Consider the following 24,043-nt stretch of genomic DNA (forward strand, 5'->3'; position numbering starts at 1 on the left):
CAGAATTACACAGGATATGCACCTTCAAATTCCTTCTCTAAAGACAATGAAAAGTCTCAGCCTCAACCACAGAAGAAAGGAAGGCCTTCCATAATTGATTCAGGCGACGAGGATTGAACTTTTATACCTGAAGTAGACTATTTTCGTTCTGACTTCAGATCAGAACTGCTTGTTTCTTTGTCATGCTCGAATGAGTTTTCGTCACATGACATCGTTTTGCATACTAAATGAGACGTAAAGGCGTTTCCGGTTCCGCTTTTTTTAACAAACCGGCTACTGGAACAATGCACCAAAAATCTAAAATTTAAGGCGATAAAATTGTGCGATTTCAAAATGGATCTAATAAAGTGGCAATTGAACTTCGTGTCGTGCAATTTTGGTCTGAAATCATACTTGTGATTTTAGATCAAATTGCACTCCACTCAGTTCAATTGCCATTATATATTTTAACGTGGAAGGTTATATATGAACAGTAATCACAGCAATTCCGTTTTTGTTTCATGTATACCAATGCCTCCAGAAAAGTGTCAGCGATCACTCGCATGGTTGCAGGGATGACTGGATCGGGAAAAACGGTCTGGGGTCAGAAACTGTGACAAAAAGGCTCAAAACGTGATCGATCAGCCGACGGAGAGAACAATCTGATTTTAATCGCAGTGGCAAGCCGCCACATCCAGTTATCGATAATGATACCAAGACTCCAATTTGTCAAGAGTGTTCCTGGAAATGATACCTATTTTGATATCAACATACGTTTATATCCCCTACTGTACCGAACGATTCAATTGACTTCCACTAGAGGTCTCAAATTAAGTAAATTGCTTTTGCTTGTGTCGTCCTTTAAAACCATGGATGTATTTTCAAGCTCACATTCGAGAAGTATTGCAAAGTGATCACTAAAAAAGCATCTCAAGTATTTCTGAAACTAGTAAGGCCTTGTCATTTACAAGTAAAGAAGTTTAATCAAATTGCAGCAGTTCCTATTTATATTCATGACTCGTACACAGGGATAGCTGAGCAGCTCATGCCTCGTCCACACTGCACCGGAGAAATTTTAAAACGGTGTTTTCCTTCTGATAACGCGTCAACTGTTTTCAGTCCACACTATGCCGGAGGAATTTGAACACACAACGATCAGCGGTCATTTTGGATTTGTGTTTAAGGAACTCGGGGGGAAATCACACGATTATCGTAACGTCATCGTTTTCTAAAAGCTCCGTGATCCGTCCACAGTAGAACGCAAAGACGGCGCCTTCGATTTCTTCTGGTTTGAAGGGTGTTTTCGAGCTCCGTTTTCGTGACGAATTATTGTGGACGGTAGGCCTAACCGTAGAAACAAAGCTGCGTTTTCAAATTTCTCCGGCGAAGTGTGGACGGGGCGTCAAACTCTGAGCTGAGATGAAAACATCACAACTGTCAAACCTTGTATATAATTATACCAAAACACTAAATTAATGCCATATTGGGGCACGTTCATTTTATACCAACAGGAAGCACCAAGGTTTTCATGTTAACGGCAAACTTTAAACAGCAGTTTCAGGTTAGGCAGTTGGCGTTGGATGTTTCTGACCTCTATCAGTTTAGCTACGATAACATGAAAGAATAATTTCACTTGAAGAGGCCGCCATATTGAATTTCCAGACAACAGCAGTGTTTGATTTTCCAATGGCAACAAAAACTCCTATTTTCACTCAATGGCTAAAAATTATATCTAACCATGTACTAAAAAACTCGTTTTCTAATCTTCTTTCTGAGCACGTGGTATAAACAGAAATTCGGGATAAAAAACGTTCAAGTAAATCACTTCCGTGAAAACCTACTTCTCGGCGTTGAAAACCCGCGTTGCTCCAAAAGTGACCGCAGCGCAGAGTCACGTGACCTCTAGCGGTTTGCCGTATAAGGTTTCCGCTGAAAACCTCGGTGCTTCATGTCACTAATTTGCGTTCTTTGTCATTGTCACAGTTTAGTTCCGCCGAATGTAAAAACATATTTAATTAGGGTGGGAGCACACACTCCTTCCTCCCAAGACTTTGCCACAACGTCAATAACCACATGCAGAATAGGCCATTTCCTAGTTACCTTGTGCCTCCGTTTCAAAACGAGTCTTCGTGCAAACCTTTTCTTATGAAAATAGGTTTGATCTGCGTGAAAATGAACCTGTAGGCGGAACTCACTTTCATATGAATGGTTTAGCACAAAGACTCGTTTTGACACAAAGGCAAACGGCAACTCGGAAATGGCCTATTTTAAACAACTATCAGATTCGGTTTTTGTGATATCCAGAATAATCAAGGTCGAGGTAGGGGTTATCAGCCGAAGTTCAAGGCTGAGGTTAATAACCCTCACCGAGACCTTGATTATTCTGGATATCACTAAAACCGAATCTGATAATTGTTTTATTATACATTGAATACATCAAAAAAAAAAAAATGGAAGTCGTGTCTTTGCTTCTTCACTGACGCCAAGCAACACAAAGCACACAAACTGGACATGATGACCTTAAGAAATCATACACTACAGTCATAAATAACATGACCTTGAGTGTCCTTGACATGATTATTGCATAATCTGCAGTTAGATGACGTCACAGGCGCTGATTTCGAAAATTCACAGTATGCTTTCGGCCAATCAGAAAAGAGTTAGTGAGTTCAATGCATAATAAATCCAGTAATTGGTGACGATATAAAATAATGAAATATTTACAGGGAATACTATTTAACACTGATTAAAACTGTTCATACAATAAAACAATTCTGGAAAGTAAAAACAATAAAAAACAACTATCATCTAAGTACTCTCTAACCTGTTCCTGCGGAACAAAGCTCTATCGTGTATCTTTTTTTTTCTCCTTGAAAACTCACTAAAAGAAGAAATTTCCCTCTTGAATTCCCAGGCCAAGAATAACCACGTTGCCAGTATAAACGGAGACAGTTGTTTACCAAAGGGAAATTTTTTTTAACGAACTCACTTTTTAACAAACTCTCTCATCATGGGCAGGGTTTAGTCTCGGACCTGGCGTACAATCTTTTTTACCGCTTTGGCGTTTACAGTAGCGAGTAGAATATGTTGTAAGCATGGCTCGGGCCACTACAGGTCTCCATTCTACCAAAAAAAACTACTAACTTTTAAATGAGAAAGACACAAAAGTCAGTGCCTGACGAGAAACGGACCCGTGACCTTGAGCACGCACGTCGGATATCGGCTCTAACCACCGAGTTACAGGTCATTTCCTGGTCAGTTCTAAAACCCCCTCAAGTCTAGGTGAGTAAATAGATTATTAGGCTCAAATTGCTGAAAAAACTAAACTAAGTAACTCAGACAGAAAAAGTAGAGAATTTTTACATTGTATGCTTTGCCAAATTAGGGTGCTTCATTAAATGCGCATTACGACGAACACGTTATTAACCCTTTGAATAGCAAATTTTCGCCAAAAAATACCCGTTTTTACCGTTTAGTTAGGTTTTTTGGCTGCTATGACGCTAAATAAGCCTAAGTTTTGCTAAGAAAGCTTTTTTACCAAAAGGAGAGATTTTTCGAGGATTACGTACAAAATTGAGCAATATTTCAATTCCGGGCATGCGCATAAGCCAAAATTGGGACTTTTCTTTTTTTTGCCATTAACGGTTCTCAATTTTGTTTGTTGCCCCTTTCTTTTCTTTTTTTCTCGGCTCTTTTACTCTGGCTACCTTTTGCGTTACCTGTTCTTTCTGGCTGCCGCGAAACGTTGGATGTTAATTACGGGCGAAGCCTAGAAAAGGACCTTGATCAATCATAGGCATAGTGGACCATTTTACCACCGTTTTTGCACCAAAACTGATAACGTTGTTTTTCGATTTGCGACGTCGGAATGTCGTCGATATCTAAATCTGACCATTGTACGGAAAGGCCTAGCCTAATACTACTATCTGCTTATCACGAACATCTGATGACATTTAAATTGATGACGTCACAAGTGGTACAGAGAGCATGAGCATTAATTACGCATAGATATGCGCAATTGGGCCTCAAAGGGTTAAATTGTTATACCCTGTTCTCAAGTTAAACAAATATTTTTCCACACCATTTATATTACTCAGTTGAGTAACTAACACGACAAAACTAATTAGTTTTAAAGCTATTTTCACTTACTATCACAGATACAGTGGAACAGCGATAATCCGGACACCAACGGGCCACAAAAATATGGCCGTATTAAACGGGGTGGTCGTATAAACGGATTCTTTGAATAAGAAAATGACGGACTGAGTTATTGTTTGGGCCAGAATAAAGTGGCCGGAATAACGAGGTGGCCGTATTAATGGGGTGGCCGTAAGGCGAGGTTCCACTGTATTTGCACTGCACCAGTTCATCTAATGCCTTTACATTTACTTTCGAGACTACATACTGTTGTTATCTGGGAGATTTTTTCCAACAAAATCAGCCGTTGTCGAACTTCCATAATTCCTAGTGACCATCTTGGAAACCTTCACATCTATGCCGTCTCAACTGCCAGTGACATGTTGGTGTTACCTTGTGAATAATCAGTGGAGGACGGAAGTGGAGGATGAGAAGCTGTGGCTAGTGGTTCGGGATAAGGGGGTACGACAAGCTCTGTATTTGGGGCCGATGGTTGTGATATTTCAGGTGTATGAGACTGTGGAGGGTATCTCATATCAAACTCTGTATTAGAGTGCGGAGATTGTGTAGTTGGTGGTTGCTCGGCACCACGTGCTATGGGGTGTACAGGAACGTCATGTACAGAAGACAAACGCCTGATCTTGGTGGACTTGATTACAACAAAGATGATCGAAAACAAGACAACTGCAACAACAATAGGCACCACAATGGCAGGAACGTTGACCCCTTGAGCTATAGAAGGAATCAAATAACAAAGTAACTCTTTTGTACTGTGAGCTTTCTCTGTTATGCAGTATGATTGTCAGAATACGTTAAATCAAATCTACAACACTGACTAGTGTCCATTGCATTTATATAAAACATATTCCACTTGGTTTGGCATTTTATTCACAAGTTAAAGTTGTATTTCCCATTGCTTCGGATTATGATAACGAACATTCAAAATTCACTGAAGCTCATTCTAATATCTCAAATTTTAAACTGCGCATACGTGTCTAATTTGACAATTACCTCCGTGACTCACAAAATGACAGAAAGTTTAAATGAGTCCCTCGGCTGTGCAAGGGAGGACACTTTGCAGACATCTGCTATCTAAGGTGACTGATGAATCCTGACAGGATTTAATTAAAACAAATTAAAAAACCACAATTTCTTACGAACATATAATAACTAAGAGGTCAGTACCTTTCTTGGACCGGACTGTTGCTTTAAACTTGTCACTTCTCTGACGGGCATAATATTCAACGAACATGTGATTTCCGTTAGATGTCACAACATCATGATAGTTTGAACTGCAGTAGGTGCCCAGAAGCCGAGAAGATGATGAGGTTCCATCTCTAACTTTTACGTATCCACACGAGCAGCTCGAACAGCTAGATATGGTCATCTTTGTAAAACTCAGCTCCAGAATGTAACCATTCGCCGTGTCAATTTTAAATGTGCAACTCGAGTAAGGTATGCTGGTGGGATAGTAGTCGTCAATATCTAGACTGCTTGCAATGGATGACGAACTTGAGCTTGCAACAAAAATTTCTTAAAGAAAAAGTGACATATTTAATGGTGAGATCACAATTACTAACGCAATAACTGGAGGGTTAAAAGTGACGTCATGTCTGTTCTAAAGTGCATCCGCTATACATTGCCCAAGGTTCTTAGGGCAGCTGCAAGCTACAGTGTATTAGAGCTTTTATCCAGTCGATGACAATGGCTGATCGAAAAAAGTAATCGATTAATCCATAGTTATCGATGGAACGACTCAATTGACATCGACTATTTCATTCTGTGTTGTGTAGCTATCGCTCCGTTTTTAGATTCGTTTAAATCTGATATAAAGTTACCTTTACCTAGAAAGAAAGGTAACCCTAATCCTTAATTTGCTAACTGTATATTTCGTGTATTTACTGAATTTTAGGCTGAAAAACCGCAAAACCAACTGGTGATAACAAATCTAATCGTAACTCTCTTAAAATTCTCGAGCGTGACTGGTTATTCCGGCCGCGCGCCAATTTGTCACGTTATCGACAAGCGATCATCTGGGTGTCTACTTAAGCAATAGACCACAAGTTTTTGTGGTTTATAGGCTGATAAACCGCGCGGGATGTCGGAAGAACACGAGAAAAATTCGTAAATCACGAGCTTACAATTATCCCTCGAGTGCGCGTTGGATATGAGATGATAGATAGCCAAAGATGCGCGTAGCGCCGAGTTGGCTATAATCGTCTCACATCCAACAAGCGCGACTGAAAAAAATTGTTTAATTGAAAACGCCCCCAAAAATATAGAAAATTAGAATTAAAAAACGTCACAGCAAATTACGCGTACGCTTACCATATGTGTAGAGCATGATATAATTGCCCTTAGTAGCCACTCAGCTGAGTTCTGTTTGGAAATCTACGAATCTGATTGATTCTATCATCGTTTTTTATTCCCTGATTGACAACGATTGCGCACACGCTGCTCTTGAAACTGAAAATCTGCACACCCAGCAATCAGCCTCACGATGGAAGTTGCAAACAACAACAAACTACCTTTTATCGGAATGGAGCTCATAAAGATTGGAAAGCAGCTGAAAACATGTGTCTGCTGGAAAACAACAAATAAGGGCCTTCTTCTCCACTATCAAAGTCATGTTGATGCCCGTTACAAACGATCCCTTCTAATGACTACGTTAAACCGTGCCCACTGTCTCTCATCCTCACCAGATCTATTTCCTGAAGTATGTGACAGCTTGAAAGGGATCTTCTTGAAACTGAAGTGCCCAGAGAAGCTCATTAATTCCACCGTAACTAGATTCATCGAGTCGCAAAATTAACCATAAGTTCGCGATGTTCAAGCAAATGCACCCGTTCGGATTATTCTGCCAGCCAAGGATAAATATCAGCTGACGTTGTATGAAGACAGCTGTCCGATCGTGGAAAGAAAATAAACAGCGATCTACATGTACGCCCAGTTTTCACAAGCAAGAAAATTGCCGATGACATCAAAGTAGCAGAGGCCAAACCACCGTTAATAAGTCAACAAGGTGTTGTCTACAAATTCAAATGTGATCTGTGTGAGCTATACTCGCCGACACCTTTTCCAACGCATTGATGAACACAAGTATTCAGCTATAGGAAAACCCTGCATGACGCCCACAATCAGAGGAACAAAGATTTTTAACGAACAATTTACCATCCTTAAGAAATGTCGTGGGAAATTTGAATTCTTAATTTACGAAATGCCCTTCATCTATGAAATGAAACCTAAACTGAACACTGAATCCGAGTCAATTAAAGCAACACTATTTAGTACTTAATTAACACTCTCTACATTCCACATTGTAGAATTTTTAATGACATGCAACGAGACTTTCACACGCATTCTTAGTACATAAATTACTCATAAGAATCTGACTTTAAGAATTTGCTGATGATGAATGAATCATCGAAACGTCATTCGAAATTATTATCGCCGATTGTTATTCTTAATTGTTTGTCCAAAGCCTCAGTTATTAGAACATACATACATACATGCTTCATTTATTCCAGAAGCAAATTAGATATACGAATGAGAACTAAAGATAAGGACTGACAAAGAAAGTTGAGCTTAGATTTAAACTGCTGAAGGTTGTCAGATTTCACTACATCTCTTGGTAATTCATTCCATAATATAAAAATCCTAATGAAAAATGAATGTTTATGGCAATTAAGTCTTGCGGGTTTGACATAAAGTCTGTACGGATGATTTTCTCTCATATACCGAGTCGTGACGAAATCAAAAAAGTCTTCAAATTTCAAATGGTAAAAACACTCAATAACTAAAGATAGGGAAGTTCTACGGTCGGACAGAGTTGACTATTTTAGTAGTTTGTATCGGTTTTCGTAGGACATCTCTCCTTTGCGTTGAGTTAATGAAAGTCTTGATGCTCTTCGCTGTACGTTTTCAAGGGTACGGATGACCTTGACAAGGTACGGACACCAGACTGGTACCGCATTTTCCAAGATTGGCCGTACAAGAGATTTGTACGGCCAAGAAAAAACATTTGCATTAGCGATGCCTACAGAACTTTGATAGAACACAGAACTTTGTTCGCTTTACTCACAAAAATACTAATGTGACCTGTTTTGACAGAAACATAACATCATAATAACACAGACATAACGACAAAGGAAAAGATTAGTTTTTTTCCTTATGTAGTTACGTTCATGCTTTTATGTTGCAGTTATGTCAGGATGTCAGCATGTTCACACTACAAACATAACGACATAACGTCCTTCTTATGTCCTTATGTTTATGTCGTTATATCGCAAGTGTGAGCTAGGCCGTGCTATTACCAATACAAAAATAACAAGCCTAACGATCAACCTCGTCGCCATGCACAATTTTTTTTAGAAATCAAGCTACTCACAAAATGTCTGTGCTCGCGCTGGTAATATAAACAATAGCATCCATTATACCGCGGTATTATTCAGAATGATTCACTTCCATGATTTTGCATAGTAATATTGAAGCGTGTGCTAAAATTGGACAGGAGAAAGAACTTACTTGTTTGATAATGTTTGTTACAGGCGTAAATTGAAGCTTTAGACGGCGAGTAGGTAGCCGGGTATGTAGTCCAGTACGGGTGCGTTGGCCATTGCGTTGGCCAGTACGTTGGGTTTGGAGTTGAAAAGCTGACTCCTGTTTGGTAAAATGCCATAAATCCAGAATCACTGGTCCAATAACTGGAGTGGAACTGAACATGAATATATCTAGACGAGGTGACAGGCGAGGGGATTGTAGAACCACAGTACTTTCCTATCTGGACACCATACTCACTTTTCACCTCAACGTAGTCGTCGCGACAGGGGTAAGAATACTCTACATCAAATTTCGTGAAACTTAATTTTATGTTCTTCCACCGAGGTACTGGCGTTATAGTCCAGTTACATGATATGCTGTTTGGATAGTTCCAAGGAAAATTGGGGCTGTAAATGACGCCAGCAGAAGCTCCCGGGTCGATTTGTGGACAACCTAAAATAACAACTTAAGTCAATGAAGTTCATAACTGAAAGTGACCTCAACGACTGTGCCTCACTGCAACCCCTTAAATGTTTTGTTTAACATCAGAAAATCCGCACGGTGATTCCTGTAATTTTGTCTTGTCCACTCTATTGGTACATTAATAAAGAGTTCAATATTCGCCAAAATTCCATGGCTATTAAGTTCCACCAGGAATAAGGAACCTAGGGAAGAAGCGTAGTCTTTTTTATGTACCTTGAGTATTCTTCACACGACAATGGTGTATATGTTATTTAGCCAATCAGAGTGTGCATAACATCCCAGCTAGTAATATTCCTTGTATTTTAATGCTAATTGTAGTTTGTATTTATAACCCTCATTAACCATGTTACTGAATTCGACGTGCAGAAAGTTGATTATTTACTCGAAATTTCCCTTTTTTCTAGAACATTTTTATTTTACTCAACAAATAAACAATAACAGCAACAAGGGATGGATAAAAAACAACTAAACACGAACAGTTTGACCCCGCTGATTTGAACTTGCTTATTTCAAACCATTTCCCTTGGATCTGCCCGTGTCTTTTTCAGTCATTGGCTATTTTGAATTCTATTACTTCCAGATCCCCGTTATTTCGAGCTGATTTCTGTTTCCCTTCCCTGGACGGCGCAATGGCCTAATTGTTAGAGTGGCACCGGAAACCGGGCGGAGTGGTACGAGTTCTAGCACTAGGGCCTGTTTGTCGAAAGACCGCGAAACTTTTCGGGCCCGCGAAGCCATGTCCAGTTAATCTGTATCTAAAAACAGAGAGGTGTATACGTCTGAATCTTCCTGTACGAAGGGAACCTCTGTACATATTAAGATTATGTGAATAAAATAGCTCTGCATTCATTAGGTTTGAGATTTTGCTATGGCTTTCCGGGTGCGAAAACTTTTCGGGACCTCCAAGAAAAGGGCCCCTGGCAAGGGTTATGGTGTTGCGTCCTTGGCCCTGACACTTTACTCTCGCAATGCCTCTCTCCACTCAGCTATGCAAATGGGTGCCGGCGAACTTAAAACTGGGTGGTAACCCTGGGATGGACTAGCATCCCATCCAGCGTGTAGTAGAAAAACTTTTCGTAGCTAAATTTTACAGAAAACGAGGTAAGCTCCAGCAGCTAGGCTTACCACTTGGCTAGTTGCGTATTACGGCAGCCCAGAAGGGTCACCTACCATTTTTATTTTTTTAATGTTTGTTTTAATTTTTGTTTTCATTTTCGTTTTTTGTTTTTTTTACTTTTTGTTTCCGTTTTTGTTTTTTGTCTTTTACTTTTTGTTTTCGTTTTTGTTTTGTTAATTTTTGTTTGTTTTTGTTTTTAATTTTTGTTTCCGTTTTTGTTTTGTTTTTGTTCTTCATTGTCATCTTTTCTTTTCTGTTCAAAAACAAGAAATAAAAACGCAGACAAAAATTAAAAACAAAAACAAAAATTAACAAAACAAAAACGAAAACAAAAAAAAAAACAAAAAAAAAAAAACGAAAACAAAATTGCAAAAGGCCTAAACAAAATCAGTAAGTGTAGACCATCATGCTTTGCTGGCAGTATCCATGACATGACCGTTGTGTGATCTTTTGGCCGTCAAGCGTACGGCCATTTCATTGCTTGTCTACTTGTCTTGGGACAAGTACAAAGGTCACAAAGATTTCAAGTAAAGTCAAGGATATTTCTTCATCAACTTTCTTAACTTGTAAAAAGGTGTTAAAAGGTCGTTATATAAATAAAAGCATATCATTTTCAGAGCTCTCAAGCCTAACGGAAACGAATGTAATCTTAAGCTCTCACAATGAACTAATTATTGCACGCGCGCCTTCGGAGCTTGCAAGACTTGCCTCATTTGTTTTGAAAGTCTGGCTACGGCCCTAAACTTCTACTGGCTTCAAAAGCAGCGAAGAAATTATTTTCACTTTCCACGATGATCGTTTCGTTTTTTGCGTGTTCTGTGTTTTATTTCTATTTTATTGTTTGAGGTTTGCGTGTTTCAGTGTAATAGAAACTTGACAGATGGAAACATATTGCACGTGGGCTCCTTCTGGCGAAGGAGACAATACTGGAAGGGACCCATACCTTACTAAGGCCACTGAGGGGGGACAGAATTTGCCTTTCATGCCTTACATGCCTTGCCTTACATGAGTGGCACACAGTACAAAGACCCCCTTTGTGGTAAACGTTCCGTACTTACTACTTTCACGTCATGGATTGTAAAGTTCCCAACTGCAAGTGAAGCATGATGGTCTACACTCATCGATTTTGTTTCGGCCGTTTTCGTTTTCGTTTTCGTTTTTGCTTTTGTTCAATGCCGGTTTTTGTTTCTGTTTCCTTTTTGAACGCAAGAAACGCAAAACAGAAACCAAAATTACAACGAAAGGCAAAACGAAAACTAACACAGAAATTACAAAAAACAAAAGAAAAAACAAAAACAAAAACAAAAGTTAAAAATACAAAATTAAAAAGAACAAAACAAAAACAAAACAAAAACAAAAATGGTTGGTGACCCTTCTGGGCTGCCGTAAGTTGCAGACCAACTGATAACTCTTATTTTGTCGTGTTACATTGATGGTCATATTATGCGACTACAAATACAACACAGTTAATACTGTCGGGTCTTTTAAATACGGACACTGAAGGGGCAGACCTGAGTGTCTGTATTACAAAGTTAAAGATTATATGAATTCTCGATTCACTCTGGGACTAAGTGAACTGTTCGTAGTAAAGACGTCTCCGTATTCTCTTCCTCTATACATACTGACACTCACTTCTGCCCTTTCGGTGTCCTTAAAGAGGTTCTACTGTCCATTGTCTGAAAAACGCACCTGATGAATCAATAAGTTCCCTGTAATGAGCCACGAACCCCTTTTTTGTGTTGGAACTATCAGACTTGAATTGCATGTACATGTATCGACCGGACGAATAGACTGGTGAGGGAAGACTGCTACCACAGCTTTTTGATAAACGAGGGGAGGAATTGTCGCGTCCATCGAACAATTCTACGCTGTCAAAGCTACACGCTGAAACATATTCCAGTTCAAATGTTGTAAAGTAGAGGAGGACTTTGCTTCCAAAGGGAGCAAAGAAGCGCCACATACAATTCTCGTTGTCATCGTAATTGTTAGGATATCCAGGACTGTAGATTGAGCCATTTGGAGTGCTGATTAGATAAATAGTTTCAACAAGTCCACTACATCCTGACCCTGTCAACCAAATAATCATTTAATTATTGGTTAAAGTTCTAGGGACAATTAAAAGTAAAACCGGACAGTTAAAGTTTATTGATTTCTTGGGAGCATAGTCACGCGATTCACGGTCCGAGGTTTTCGTGATCCGCAACTTTCTTTCGCACAGAGGCAATTTTTCCTACTACTGACGTAATCTGTTCCCAGAGTCGGCTATTTTGTTTGGATGCCAGACCTACGTAATTCTCTTAATTTAAGTAATTATTTTCTGTTAACACTCAGAAGTGCAAGACTACATTGTAAAAATCTGAATCATATGAGCTTGTTTTGACTACTTAGACAAAGACTTCTATTGTACGCAGTGATTCTTATAGCTCATTGGCCCTCATTTGATTTTCCCTCGAAAGGGTCAATAGCATCTTTCTAACCTCTTTCTTACAAGTAGTTAGATTCCAAGATATTTTAACTTGAAGGTCATTTTTAACTCGTGAATTGCGTTAGCACGTTACAGGTTGTAAAGGGGGAGAGGATTATGCAACTTAGGGGTTGGCTGATCATCTGTTAACTTTTTTTTCGAAATTTCGCTGTTTTACGGGGCATATATCGTTTGACATCTCTAGGGCAACATGTTACGTAACTGCGAGTGTTTCGCTAAAAATGTAATTTTAATTTTAAGTGTGTTAAAATTTCCGGTTCGTTTGTTGATTGGGGAAAGTGTTTTTTTAAATCTCAATTGTTCGGGCGTACGTCACGTAATTGTGATGTAGATGCTGCGAAAGGTTCAATTCAAGTCACAAAAAGGTTGGTTTCTATCTGTCAACATTATGTTACTGCGTCGGTAAACATTTATTAAATAACCTTTCTGCTGTGGACATGAAGTCCGGAGAAAAGATCTTTGGGAAAGTTAAAGTTAGGCCCCAGTTATGTGAAAACGTAGTCCCTGTAGGCCAAGTCAAAGTTGACCCTGTATGATCATTCATAACCCTTATTGAATAACTGAATGTGCAAATATCCCTCTTTCTTTGACTTTTCCGCGGTCATTCGATCACAGTGGGTTTTGCCGAGTTAATTGTCACCTCTTTGATATGAATTTCTGCTTAAAACCTAAATCTAGGCATTACGTGACACTCGCCACGCCGAGAGTTGCCCCGGTTAGGCGAGCCAAAGCGTTTATATAAAGAAAAGTTGTCCCGCTTGCCAGGGTTACCCTACCCGATTTGTCTCGCCCCCCGTAACGAGTTCGCGATCCCAATGTAAACGGTTGGTTGAATTTTGCAAAGAAATAAGCTAAAAGTTACCTCGGCCAGGGTAACTCGGGGGTAGGGTTGTCTCGGGTACTCGATACCATATAAATGGGGCCTTAAAGAAGCGTTGGTTATTTCTTATAGTAATTTTTTCTCTTTAAAACATGAGTGTTTCTTGATAAGTGAATAATTAGAAAGCTTTAAGCTCGGGAACAAAATCTGAAAGGTAAATTGATCAACATGAAACGAGCGTGGGACAAAAACAAAATCAGGAATCGAACTCCATATATGAACTCATTTTTTCCTTTGACCTTCCACCCCATGTCATGTTGATCAATTCACCTTTCACTTGAGTATTTCGTTTTTGAAAGGGTAATTCCATATTACACAAGGTTTAGCTAATATCAGTCATCATTCACTGCGAAATTCACGAGTTTCTCCATGTGGTAACAATGCCATCTTGTTGCAGCTCAACGTTTTCCCCTGCCAGAGATGTAACCTGTCATGGCAAGGCGTTCGTGCTTGCTTTGCAAAGTTACTAGATTCCTTCAGATACCGGAAAATATCTATATACTTGACTCAAAAAGAGAAATTCACTTCACACTAACCAGAGAAACGTATTCAATCGGGATTGCTGTGGCTCTATGCGAACTAAAAGTCTAAAAAGAATTATCTAGGAAGCTTTTTCAGAGACGACGCTAACACCAATGACTACCCCTAATAAAACATAGGCACGCAAGGCGTGCAAGAGTTAATTTTTTGTGAATTAAAAGCTCCTGGAAGAAGCAACACTCAGTGGACCCTTCTTAACAGTTATGATGAAGTTAATCCAACAAGTATGTTTGGTTACGATGTACAGCGAAGAAAAAAAAACAAATTTAGAATTAATTTCACCTTAGGATATGTGATATCAAGCCTACTTTGATCAAGGTTTGATTTTTAACAGTCGATAAGTGGCTTGTTTATTAAAACTACATGGAGCTGTTACCAGCAAGGCAGCTAAACATTATGCAGTCTGCCATAGTAGCTAACGGTAAACGGAAGATTGGTGTTGATTCTGGATAATTTTTCTGACTCATTTTATAACAAGAACAAATTAAATTATAACATGGTCACGCGGTAGTATGGTCTTCTTCTGTTGCCAGCAATGATCGTAGTTTTTTCGGTTTTGATATTCCATCAAACCACTTCAAAATGATATCGATTTCAACACATTATTGAAGGAAAAGAGCGTTACCTAATTGAAGACTTGAAACAACCAGACACATGAAAAACTGTATAAATTTTACTATACGCCGTGAAATCTGTAGACCTTAGAAAGTTTCTTTGTCCCATTACCCTTCTCAACGCCTGAGGGCCTTTTTGGTGACAAAAAGTCAGTAACAGAAAGACGTAAGTTTACCTCTTTGAACTACGGAAGGAAGCTGTTTCAAAACGAAAGAACCACTGTGTCGCCTCAAAGTCTAATGTAATTAATTTGCGATTTAACTTGCCGCCATGGAGTCTTCAGGAATATTTGAAGAGTTTCTATAAAACAAACTTTAAGAAAATCACTGCTAAAAATTTCCGTTTTTAAGAATTGCCATTAATGTAAGATATTAAAATGCCGCTGAAGAGACTAAGAGTGCGTTCCTTTGGGGTGATCTGGATCAGGATCAGTGATCCAAGATCTGTCTGGATCATGGTGCATCAAAGGAACTGATGAATCTACTCTGGTCATGGATTCATCAGTTCCTTTGATGCACCATGACCCAGACAGATCTTGGATCACTAATCCTGATCCAGATCACCCCAAAGGGACGCACCCTAAAAAAAAGACTTCCAAACATTTATATTAAGTCTCGACGTGCCGCTAGATTGGCTTCTTGTTTGTTTATTCTGACCGTGAGAACAAGAGTCACTGATTCGTCAGTTTTAATTGCAACCACTCGTGCGTGAAAAAAAAGAGGGTCAAGTTGCCATTTGAAATTAACAAATAAGGCCCGGGTCAAACGCCGTACTTCACATGAGCCAAACCCAATTCAACCAATTAGGCTCATGTGAAGTTCGGCGTTTGACCCAATTAAGTTCGACTGATTTTATTTGGAGCGCCTGAGGCGTTCTTCACGCCTGGCCAGCCGTGAATAACGCCTGAGTACCGACTTTGCGACAAACGGCGATCTTCACGAGTCGAACCAAACGCATAATCAAAGGACTAAAGGCGCCATTTTGACCTTACCTTGAAAAACCACTGAACAAGACCGCTTTTGTTATTTATTTGGTGTAGCAGATCGTTTCGACTGAATTAAGTTCGACGTTTGACTCAAACAGGCGTTCTTTTAATTATTTGAGTCGACCCAAACTGTCATTGGGTTCGGCTCATGTAAAGTACGGCGTTTGACCCGGGCGTAAAAATATCTTTACCTGCGACAAAAACAAATTTCAAAACTCCAGCAGTGTTCTCATTCATAACTACCAGTCGGTAATTTCTTTCCTTTTGACAGAGAAAACCACTTCAAATGAGTATCTCAGTATTGATTCTAAGAAACGTTTTAACGGGAAGACAGTACTACTCCGTAAACAGCGTTACTTAATTGAGACTTGCATTCACAAACTGAAAAATTTTTGCGCAAACATAAATGGTTTCGACTTAATTCTTTTTTCATGAACTGCATGTAATGCAAAGGATATCGATCGGAACTGACCTGGTGAATAGCATCACGGACGAAAGCCCCCTCACAATCGCAAAAGAGTATTTTGCACTAAAAACAATCGCTCCTGTTCTAGAAATCACCAAGTTGTCAAGACTAATTTCATTCGAAATTTCAAGTAATGCGAAAAGCAAAGCCTTGATGGTATATTGATGACATGTTAGTGTATATCAAAGACTATGATTCCTCGGTTGATTATCGAATTTTGAAATCTTTTGAAACCCATCTACAAAGTCCTGGGCTTAACCACAGTAAACGAAGCATCGGAAATGTCGGAATATGGTCAATACAAGAATACCTGTTTCTGTTTATAGAAAAACAAAGATGGCCGTTCTAAAATTTTCACAAATATGATTCACCTTTACAAGCAGCAATTTGATTGGTTGTTTATAGTAACCCCAATCTGACTGGTGTGACACACATACATCACTCACTCACTCACTCACCCACTCACCCCCTCACCCACTCACCCACTCACCCACTCACCCACTCACCCACTCACCCACTCACCCACTCACCCACTCACCCACTCCCCACTCACCCACTCACCCACTCACCCACTCACCCACTCACCACTCACCCACTCACTCACTCACTCACTCACTCACTCACTCACTCACTCACTCACTCACTCACTCACTCATCCATTGACCCGCTCATAACATACCCCAGACCCGTTGACTAAGAGGTCTTCTTTTTACAAAGAAAAACCTCAATAAGAGATTCATAATTTACCTTCGAATTTCGCGAGTATCTAGATCTGTTTGTGATCTAGTACGCCAATCGGTCTAGAAACCCTCTCAAAGTCAACATGTACAAATGCCAACAATCAATAAGAGACTATGATCTTGTCCCTTAGTTTCATATTGAAATTAATAGGACCTTCAGAAAGTGATGCCTTTTTCTCAAAAATACCACACGGCTGGAAATTATAGTAACAATTAGTGTAGAAAATTGCACGAATATAAGAGCCAAAGTTTTTGTTATTCCTTATGCGAATTGCAGTACTAATTGTTATTATAATTTCGACCCGTGTAGTATTTTTGAGAAAATGACGTCATTTACTCAAATTCTCGACCAAGACTTGGAACAAGGAGAATTAATGGCGGCCGTAAATTCTCGGAAATAACGGTCCAAAAAACGCGCGTTCTAATGTTCGTAACAGATTGAAATTTGGCAAGATTTCTAGGAAAGACCAATTGTGTAGGAAAATGTGACTTAAAAGGGAGTTATATGTGCTTAGTGACTAAAAGTCGTTACTCGAAGTCTCCACTTTAAAACTGAATAGACAACCTTAATTTAATATGAGATACACTTACTAATTTATTTTCTTTGTTTGCTTATTTTGTTATGCAATTGAGTCAGTAATAAAAAGTCACAAACCGGTGTCCCTGCGGACTACTGTGACTTACGCTTTAGGCCACCTTTGAACTTGGTGTCTGTGCACGATGCATGGGTATTATTCCCGCTGAGCACTAACCTAAAGATGCCTTTTTGTCAGATAAGTAAGTATCTACGCCATAAAGTGATGTCCGTACCCGACTTCTTTTACTTAGATACTGAAGTGGGTACCGGTTTCCTGTCATGCCTATTTTCCGCTCTTCCTTGCTACGCGCACAGTTCGTATCAGAATGACGTCTGACGGACCGAAATGGAACAAGGATACAAATAGTGTCCTTATAGATGCCTAACAACGATGCTACCAAGAAAAACATGAAATATTCTAGATGCAAAAATAAATTTATTGATGTAAAGTATATAAGAACTAATTCATATTTGAACTGCGGTAGTAGATGAATGAAGAATGATCATCGCAGTAGATTTCCAATTTAAGCAATTGGAAAGAAGAAGCCTGAAAAAAATCAAGGCTTCAACGGGATCCGAACCCGTGACCTCCGCGATACCAGTGCGATGCTCTAACAACTGAGCTATGAAGCTACACATTGGGAGCGAGGTCAATTAATTGAGTTCATATTTGAACTGCGGTAGTTCAGTGTGCTTCCAATGTGAAGCTTCATAGCTCAGTTGTTAGAGCATCGCACCGGTATCGCAGAGGTCACGGGTTCGAATCCCGTTGAAGCCTTGATTTTTTTCAGGCTTCTTCTTTCCAATTGCTTAAATTGGAAATTTACTGCGAGGATCATTCTTCACTCAATAAATTTATTCGTGCTTCCCGTGAAATTCCGCGCTCTTTTGCGCTTTTCATGTCCAAAGTGATATTACAAAAGTACGATAGCTATATTAAACAGTAATATCAAACGTGAAACGCATATAACATGGATGAAGTCCACACAGTTAAAGTGTTGAGAGAATGTGAACACAATTCTACACAGTGTAGCTAGCATCTGAACACAGCCTCATGTTGTGCTGGTGCCCAGCACTAGTGCTCGGCCACCGAGCATGATGTGTAACACAATGCAACGAATGACTAACTCTTGAAACATGGCAGCTACAGTTCATTTACCTTTATCAACTCATAGTTGATAATTAACTAAGTGTTATACGTGTCAATCTTACCTCCAGCTATGACTTGTGGTTCCGTCAAAAGGAACACTGAAAATCACCAAAAAATATCTAGATTAGAAAGTGCCTCTGTTCACCTTGCGAGCAGAGCCTCTTTTATCGCTTTTTTGAGCGGACAGGAGACGAAAAAAAGAGGCTCTGCACAAATCTGCTTTAGCCTTTGAAGTCGCCGTAGCCCCAAATCTCGGGCTAGTCATTCTGGTTTACAGTCGTCAAACTGGTTTTTCGAGTGCGAGCATCAACTTTTACGAGAAACCGATGGTCGAAACTGAGCCCACTGGATGCAAGGAAAACATGGCGGCGAAAGGGCCGGCGAAAGGAGATCGTGCGAAAATGCTTGACGATGCTCTGCTTACACGCAAACATCAGTCAGCTTCTTTCGTATCTTTAGCCAGGGTCACTGGTCACGGAAAATCTTTCATTTTATAAGCTTATCAAGCTTCGCTCCCGTTCGCAAAAGAGTTGGAAAAGCACTCTGAACTCTGATTTTCTCTGCCCGCTAACTGCGCTGATCGAAGACCAAAGCCAAACTTACCAAGTTTTCGGTATGAATTGTTTGAAGCTCGAGGAATTTAAACAAGGCGACCCCGGCGATTTGTTGTTTTCAAGTAAAGCATTAAGAAGGTTCATCAAATCTGAGCGAAGAAAATATTTTTGGTGTTGTTTTAGATGAAACTCGTTGTGTGGTTGTTTGGTGAGTTGTCATTTTTTTTTCAGATCATGAGTAATACTCATCTTTACTGTTTTTCAGTGTTACTTTCCTTTGTATCGGTGAAGGATAATTATGCACAAACCTGAAATAATTTAAATAAAACGTTAAATAAAACCAAGAATTAAATTGAATCATGATTGTATATACCTGATAATTTAATTATGATATCATTTTGGTTTGAGAGATAAACTAGGTTACTAGAAAGCATATTGTGCTGTTTTTATTGTTACTCAGGCATACTTTTGAGCATTTTTATTATTAGTTGGCATTATTTAATCTTTGCTACAATGAATCAACATTAATTACTGATTAATTATCACGTATTGACATTCACATGGTGATATTCATGTCACACTGGTTAAGTTGGACTGGTAGTCATGGCCAAGTTCCCTTCCAGGCTGCCTATTCTATAGTTTGGCAACATACAGTAAAAGTAATTCTGAAAGTTCCAGTGTTTGCCTGACTGCAACAGCCAGCACAAAGTTGCGGAAAAATTAATAAAACTAATAAGATGTTAAAAATGACAGCTGTCAAAACCATTAGGATGTCACCTGACAAAAGAAATGTCAAATATGTTGTTGAAAAAGCTAAGGGTGTGTTCCTTTGGGGTGATCTGGATCAGGATTAGGGATCCAAGATCACTCAGATCATTGTGCATCAAACAAAAGGAGCTGATGAATCCATGACCAGAGTGGATTCATCAGTTCCTTTGATGTACCATGATCTAAGTGATCTTGGATCACTGATCCTGATCCAGATCACCCCAAAGGAATGCATCCTTAAGAGCAAACCACAGGATACCTTTAATTGGCTTATTATGATATGGTAAACAATGTGCATGCTGAAAAAATCACAGTTTTCTGCCAGTCGTTAACAGCAGTGACGTGGTGACATTGATGACACTTTTCAACACTTCTTTCCATGAAAAAGTAAAATTAGGGACTATGTATCACTCAAAGACCCTTCAAGACATCAAGGATAATATAATGTTTTCTTCAGGACTGATTCACTGTCTCACAATGGAAATACTTACCTGGTAATAACAGCTAGTGCCCTGGGAACGGGAGTTAACATACCCAACATCTGAAAGGGTTGTTATTTTTGGAGTGCCAGAGAACATGGAATCCTACCTTCAAGCAGTTGGAAGGGGTGAAAGGAATGGTTCTGATGTTTTGTCCATATTGTTTTACCATGCATACCACTTGTATCACTGTGATCCCACAATGAGGGCATTTGTTAAAACAAAGTTAAATGTAGGCATGTGGAAACAGTTTCTGAAACAGTTTTTTAATGAGAAGATACAAAAACCTTCCATACTGCACAAGGGCTGTGATGTGTGTGGTAAACAGTGTGATTGTGGAGCCTACCCAAAAGAAATGTTAAAAAATTATTCTTGAACGATCAAGATAAAACTTCCTACAAGAAGGGAGATCAGAGCCATGTAAACTTGCTGAAAGTTTTATCTTGATAACCCTTTTCATTATAATTCTATTAATTTGTATTATTTTTGACAGCTTATATTAAGTCAAGAGGTTGATTAGAACACATTTAACAAATTTGTTTAGCATTGCCAGGAGGTGCAATGTCTCTTAGGGGTGTACGTGCAAATCAAAGATTTCGGTTTCACTTATAATATGGGTGCTTAGAACAAACTACCTCCCTTCCACGTTGTACATTGCTGTCATTATATTTCTGGTGTCTTTAATTTAACTTTACGTTAATTAGTATAATTGCCTATAGCTCGCTAATCCGGCAATGGTGATCAGGAGGGTGCTCAGGTGACACATTTATAGTGAAGGTGAATACAAATTACATAAAAGACATATTAACAAATAGCACACGAAACTACTCACGCATGCATACGATTTATGTGTGCTTGATTACAAGGAAATTTGTATTCAAATGTCCTTTCAACTATTGTCCTCCAGTGCTGATAAGAGTTCGGTTTTGTAACTTTATCCTGCCGGATTGCTTCGGTTGTGTTTGCTTCAAAACTGTTCCAATTCTAAGTCTAAGACGGACGACTGTTTTGCGATCTTCTTGGCAAGGACATCGTGACTCCACAGTATAAAGTTGTACTTACTTCCAGCACTGCACAAATTTAAGCATTTAGCCCACAACAGAGGCAGCACGAATCCTTTTCATTCTTCACCTTAACTGTTCTTATTCAATTTTAACTAGAGTTTGCAAACCAAGGGTAGGAGGCAAAACCTCCAAGTTCTACACGACGACTCTTTTTTGCGCTCTGTTTATATTCTACATGAAGGGCGATACGGCCTGGGTTCGAAACTGTATCTTAGCAACGCCCTGAGCATGCTCAATAAGAACTTGACACGATTCGTGCAGAGTCTTTTCTCGGTACAAAGGATATGTACCGTAAGAAAAGGCTCTGCTTGCAGGGTGGCCTCTGTTGTGCAAATGCAGGTATTTCAAAACAAGAAAAAGATCAGATCAGTCAGCTAGCATTAGAAGGCAAACTATCGTCCAGAAATGTCATCGTCAGAAATATTTTCCCAGGGAATGCAACACAATCTGGGCTTAACTTTCTGACAATTTTACATTATTATTTAGACTTTATTTAATTATATAAGAAAATTTACACTGACGATTTAATTATGAATAAGTGCACAGCAGCCAAAGTAGGAAAGCTCTCGCATTGGCTGCTGCTTATTTATGGAGTTTGCCCACTTAGACCACTTTCAAACAAATGACAGAGGCCGAGGTGACAGAAGAAGCGCTTGATGTAGCGCGACCGAATAAAGAAGCCAGGATGAAAATGAAGATTCTGAGAACGAAGATTGTTCGATAATGGAGCGTGAAAAGGTTACTGCTTCCGAGGCAAATGCCGCAGTATGACTATTGTACAACTTCGTTGTCAGCAGTGACACGGCAGGTGCCCGGGAAAAAGAAATTCTCCAGTACCTTCCAATTATGGAGGACACATTTCTTGCCATTGATGTCGCGGGTCGAAAAAAGCAATCGACATTGGAAGATTTTTTAACTGAAACGTGGAACTTTGTTTGTGTAGAGACAAATCGGGAAGATGATCACTAAACGACATTGATGATTTCCCACTGGTGTTACTGTTACTTCTGAATTGTTACTGTTACTTCTGAAAAGTTTTAAATTGAAAGTGTTCTTGAAATTTATGTCCTGATTGTCAGCGCGTTACACTTACAGTTTACAGTATCAAATGAATAAAAGTAATGATTTCTATGTGTAGTATTGAATTTTTGGTAATTTTAAATTACCCCGTTAAAACGAATATTTTTGCTGTTAACCAGATAATTCATTATGACCGGGTCTTCGCTATAACAAAGACCCCGCTGTAACGAACATTTTTTTTTGGTACCGTGGCACTTCGTTATAGCGCGGTGCCACTGTAGTGAATTTTCACCCAAACCTTCGAAATTTTCGAAATTGCTCTTCCTGCAAATTCAATCTTTTACATTCTATTTGCTTTCAGAATAACCTGAATTTCGATCGAATGGTTTGCAAGAAAATTCAACAGTTTTCGGATGTTCTTGAAACCTCGGGAAATTTTCGTACCATTCGCTCTCATTCCAAAATTTCAGAGGTTTTTGTCGAATGGAAAGCGACCGAGTCACTATTGTACTTAAATATTCATGATGCAAGTGTGGTTCAATCATCTTTTCATGGAGACAATTGTTGGCAAAGAAAAATATGTTCAAACTGAAACTTGCAATAACTGCTGAACTAGTCTTGAAAACTAGGAGCAACGTCCAATCAATCTGTATTGCCACTTAACAAAACTTACAACTCCAAATATCTAATTAGATTCAATGAAATATTTTTCATCCAAAAACACACGTCACAACGTTGTCAATAACAACGCACACAGTAAAAAATATGTAAATTATGATCATGCCATCACGCGATTCTTGGCAAGAAAGAGCAGATTTTTGCTTTCTTGCTACCAGTACGCGTATTGCTTTTTTTGTTGTACAATACAGACGAGTACGAGGTCTCAAACTTGAAACATTAACGCTTTTATCAATGGCCGACACGGAAAACACGCATCACAACATTGCCACCAACAACGCACACAGTAACAATATGTCACCATATCAAATCGTCGAATTCCTTTATTTCCGATTTTGTTATTCTCAGTTATTCTTGATCGTTGAGCCGGTATCATTCTCTCCAACTAGCGGTTACTTGTAATAAACATCCTGTCACGTATGCACGATTTTGACACAGATCTGGGGCACAAATGCGCTTGATCTACCTAACGACGAGTTCTGTGTAGTTCTGCAAAACTAATATGTAATTGAAGTACGTGCCTGGGATGCTCTAAGGAATGAGATATTGATCAGACATATGATGAAGCAATGTCGTGAACTTCACTTACCGAAGACGGATATTGTGAGCCCTCTTGCAAATATCATTTTCCAAAGACTTGCCAGTATACGACTGTCTCCTTTCGGTTACGATCTGAAAACGATAGCTCCGTCGATGGGATATTGTATGCATACACCGCCAGAAAACACTTTCGCATCGCTACAGGGGCCTTAGTCCACTTCATTAAATGGGTCCTGATTCTGTCGTT

The 24,043-nt window shown here is 39.2% G+C and overlaps 1 protein-coding gene and 1 pseudogene across 2 annotated transcripts; one reads left to right on the forward strand and one right to left on the reverse strand.

The window, feature by feature from the left end:
* Positions 1-936: 936 nt before the first annotated feature.
* On the reverse strand, positions 937-24,043 carry LOC110063204 (tolloid-like protein 2). Of its 2 annotated transcripts, XM_020770163.2 has the most exons (6): positions 23,846-24,043; positions 18,756-18,791; positions 11,945-12,322; positions 8,641-9,108; positions 5,302-5,649; positions 937-4,848 (listed from the first exon to the last, which is right to left on the reverse strand). In XM_020770163.2, the coding sequence occupies exons 1-6, from the start codon at positions 23,880-23,882 to the stop codon at positions 4,472-4,474; spliced, it is 1,644 nt and encodes a 547-aa protein (XP_020625822.2). In that variant the 5' UTR covers positions 23,883-24,043; the 3' UTR covers positions 937-4,471. The 2 variants fall into 2 exon arrangements, with proteins under 2 accessions (XP_020625822.2, XP_020625823.2); XM_020770164.2 differs by lacking the exon at positions 18,756-18,791.
* On the forward strand, positions 6,587-7,411 carry LOC149103206 (uncharacterized; annotated as a pseudogene).

This window comes from Orbicella faveolata, unplaced genomic scaffold (assembly GCF_042242905.1).
Source record: "Orbicella faveolata isolate gen_17 unplaced genomic scaffold, um_ofav_v1 contig_35, whole genome shotgun sequence".
NCBI lineage: Eukaryota > Metazoa > Cnidaria > Anthozoa > Scleractinia > Merulinidae > Orbicella > Orbicella faveolata.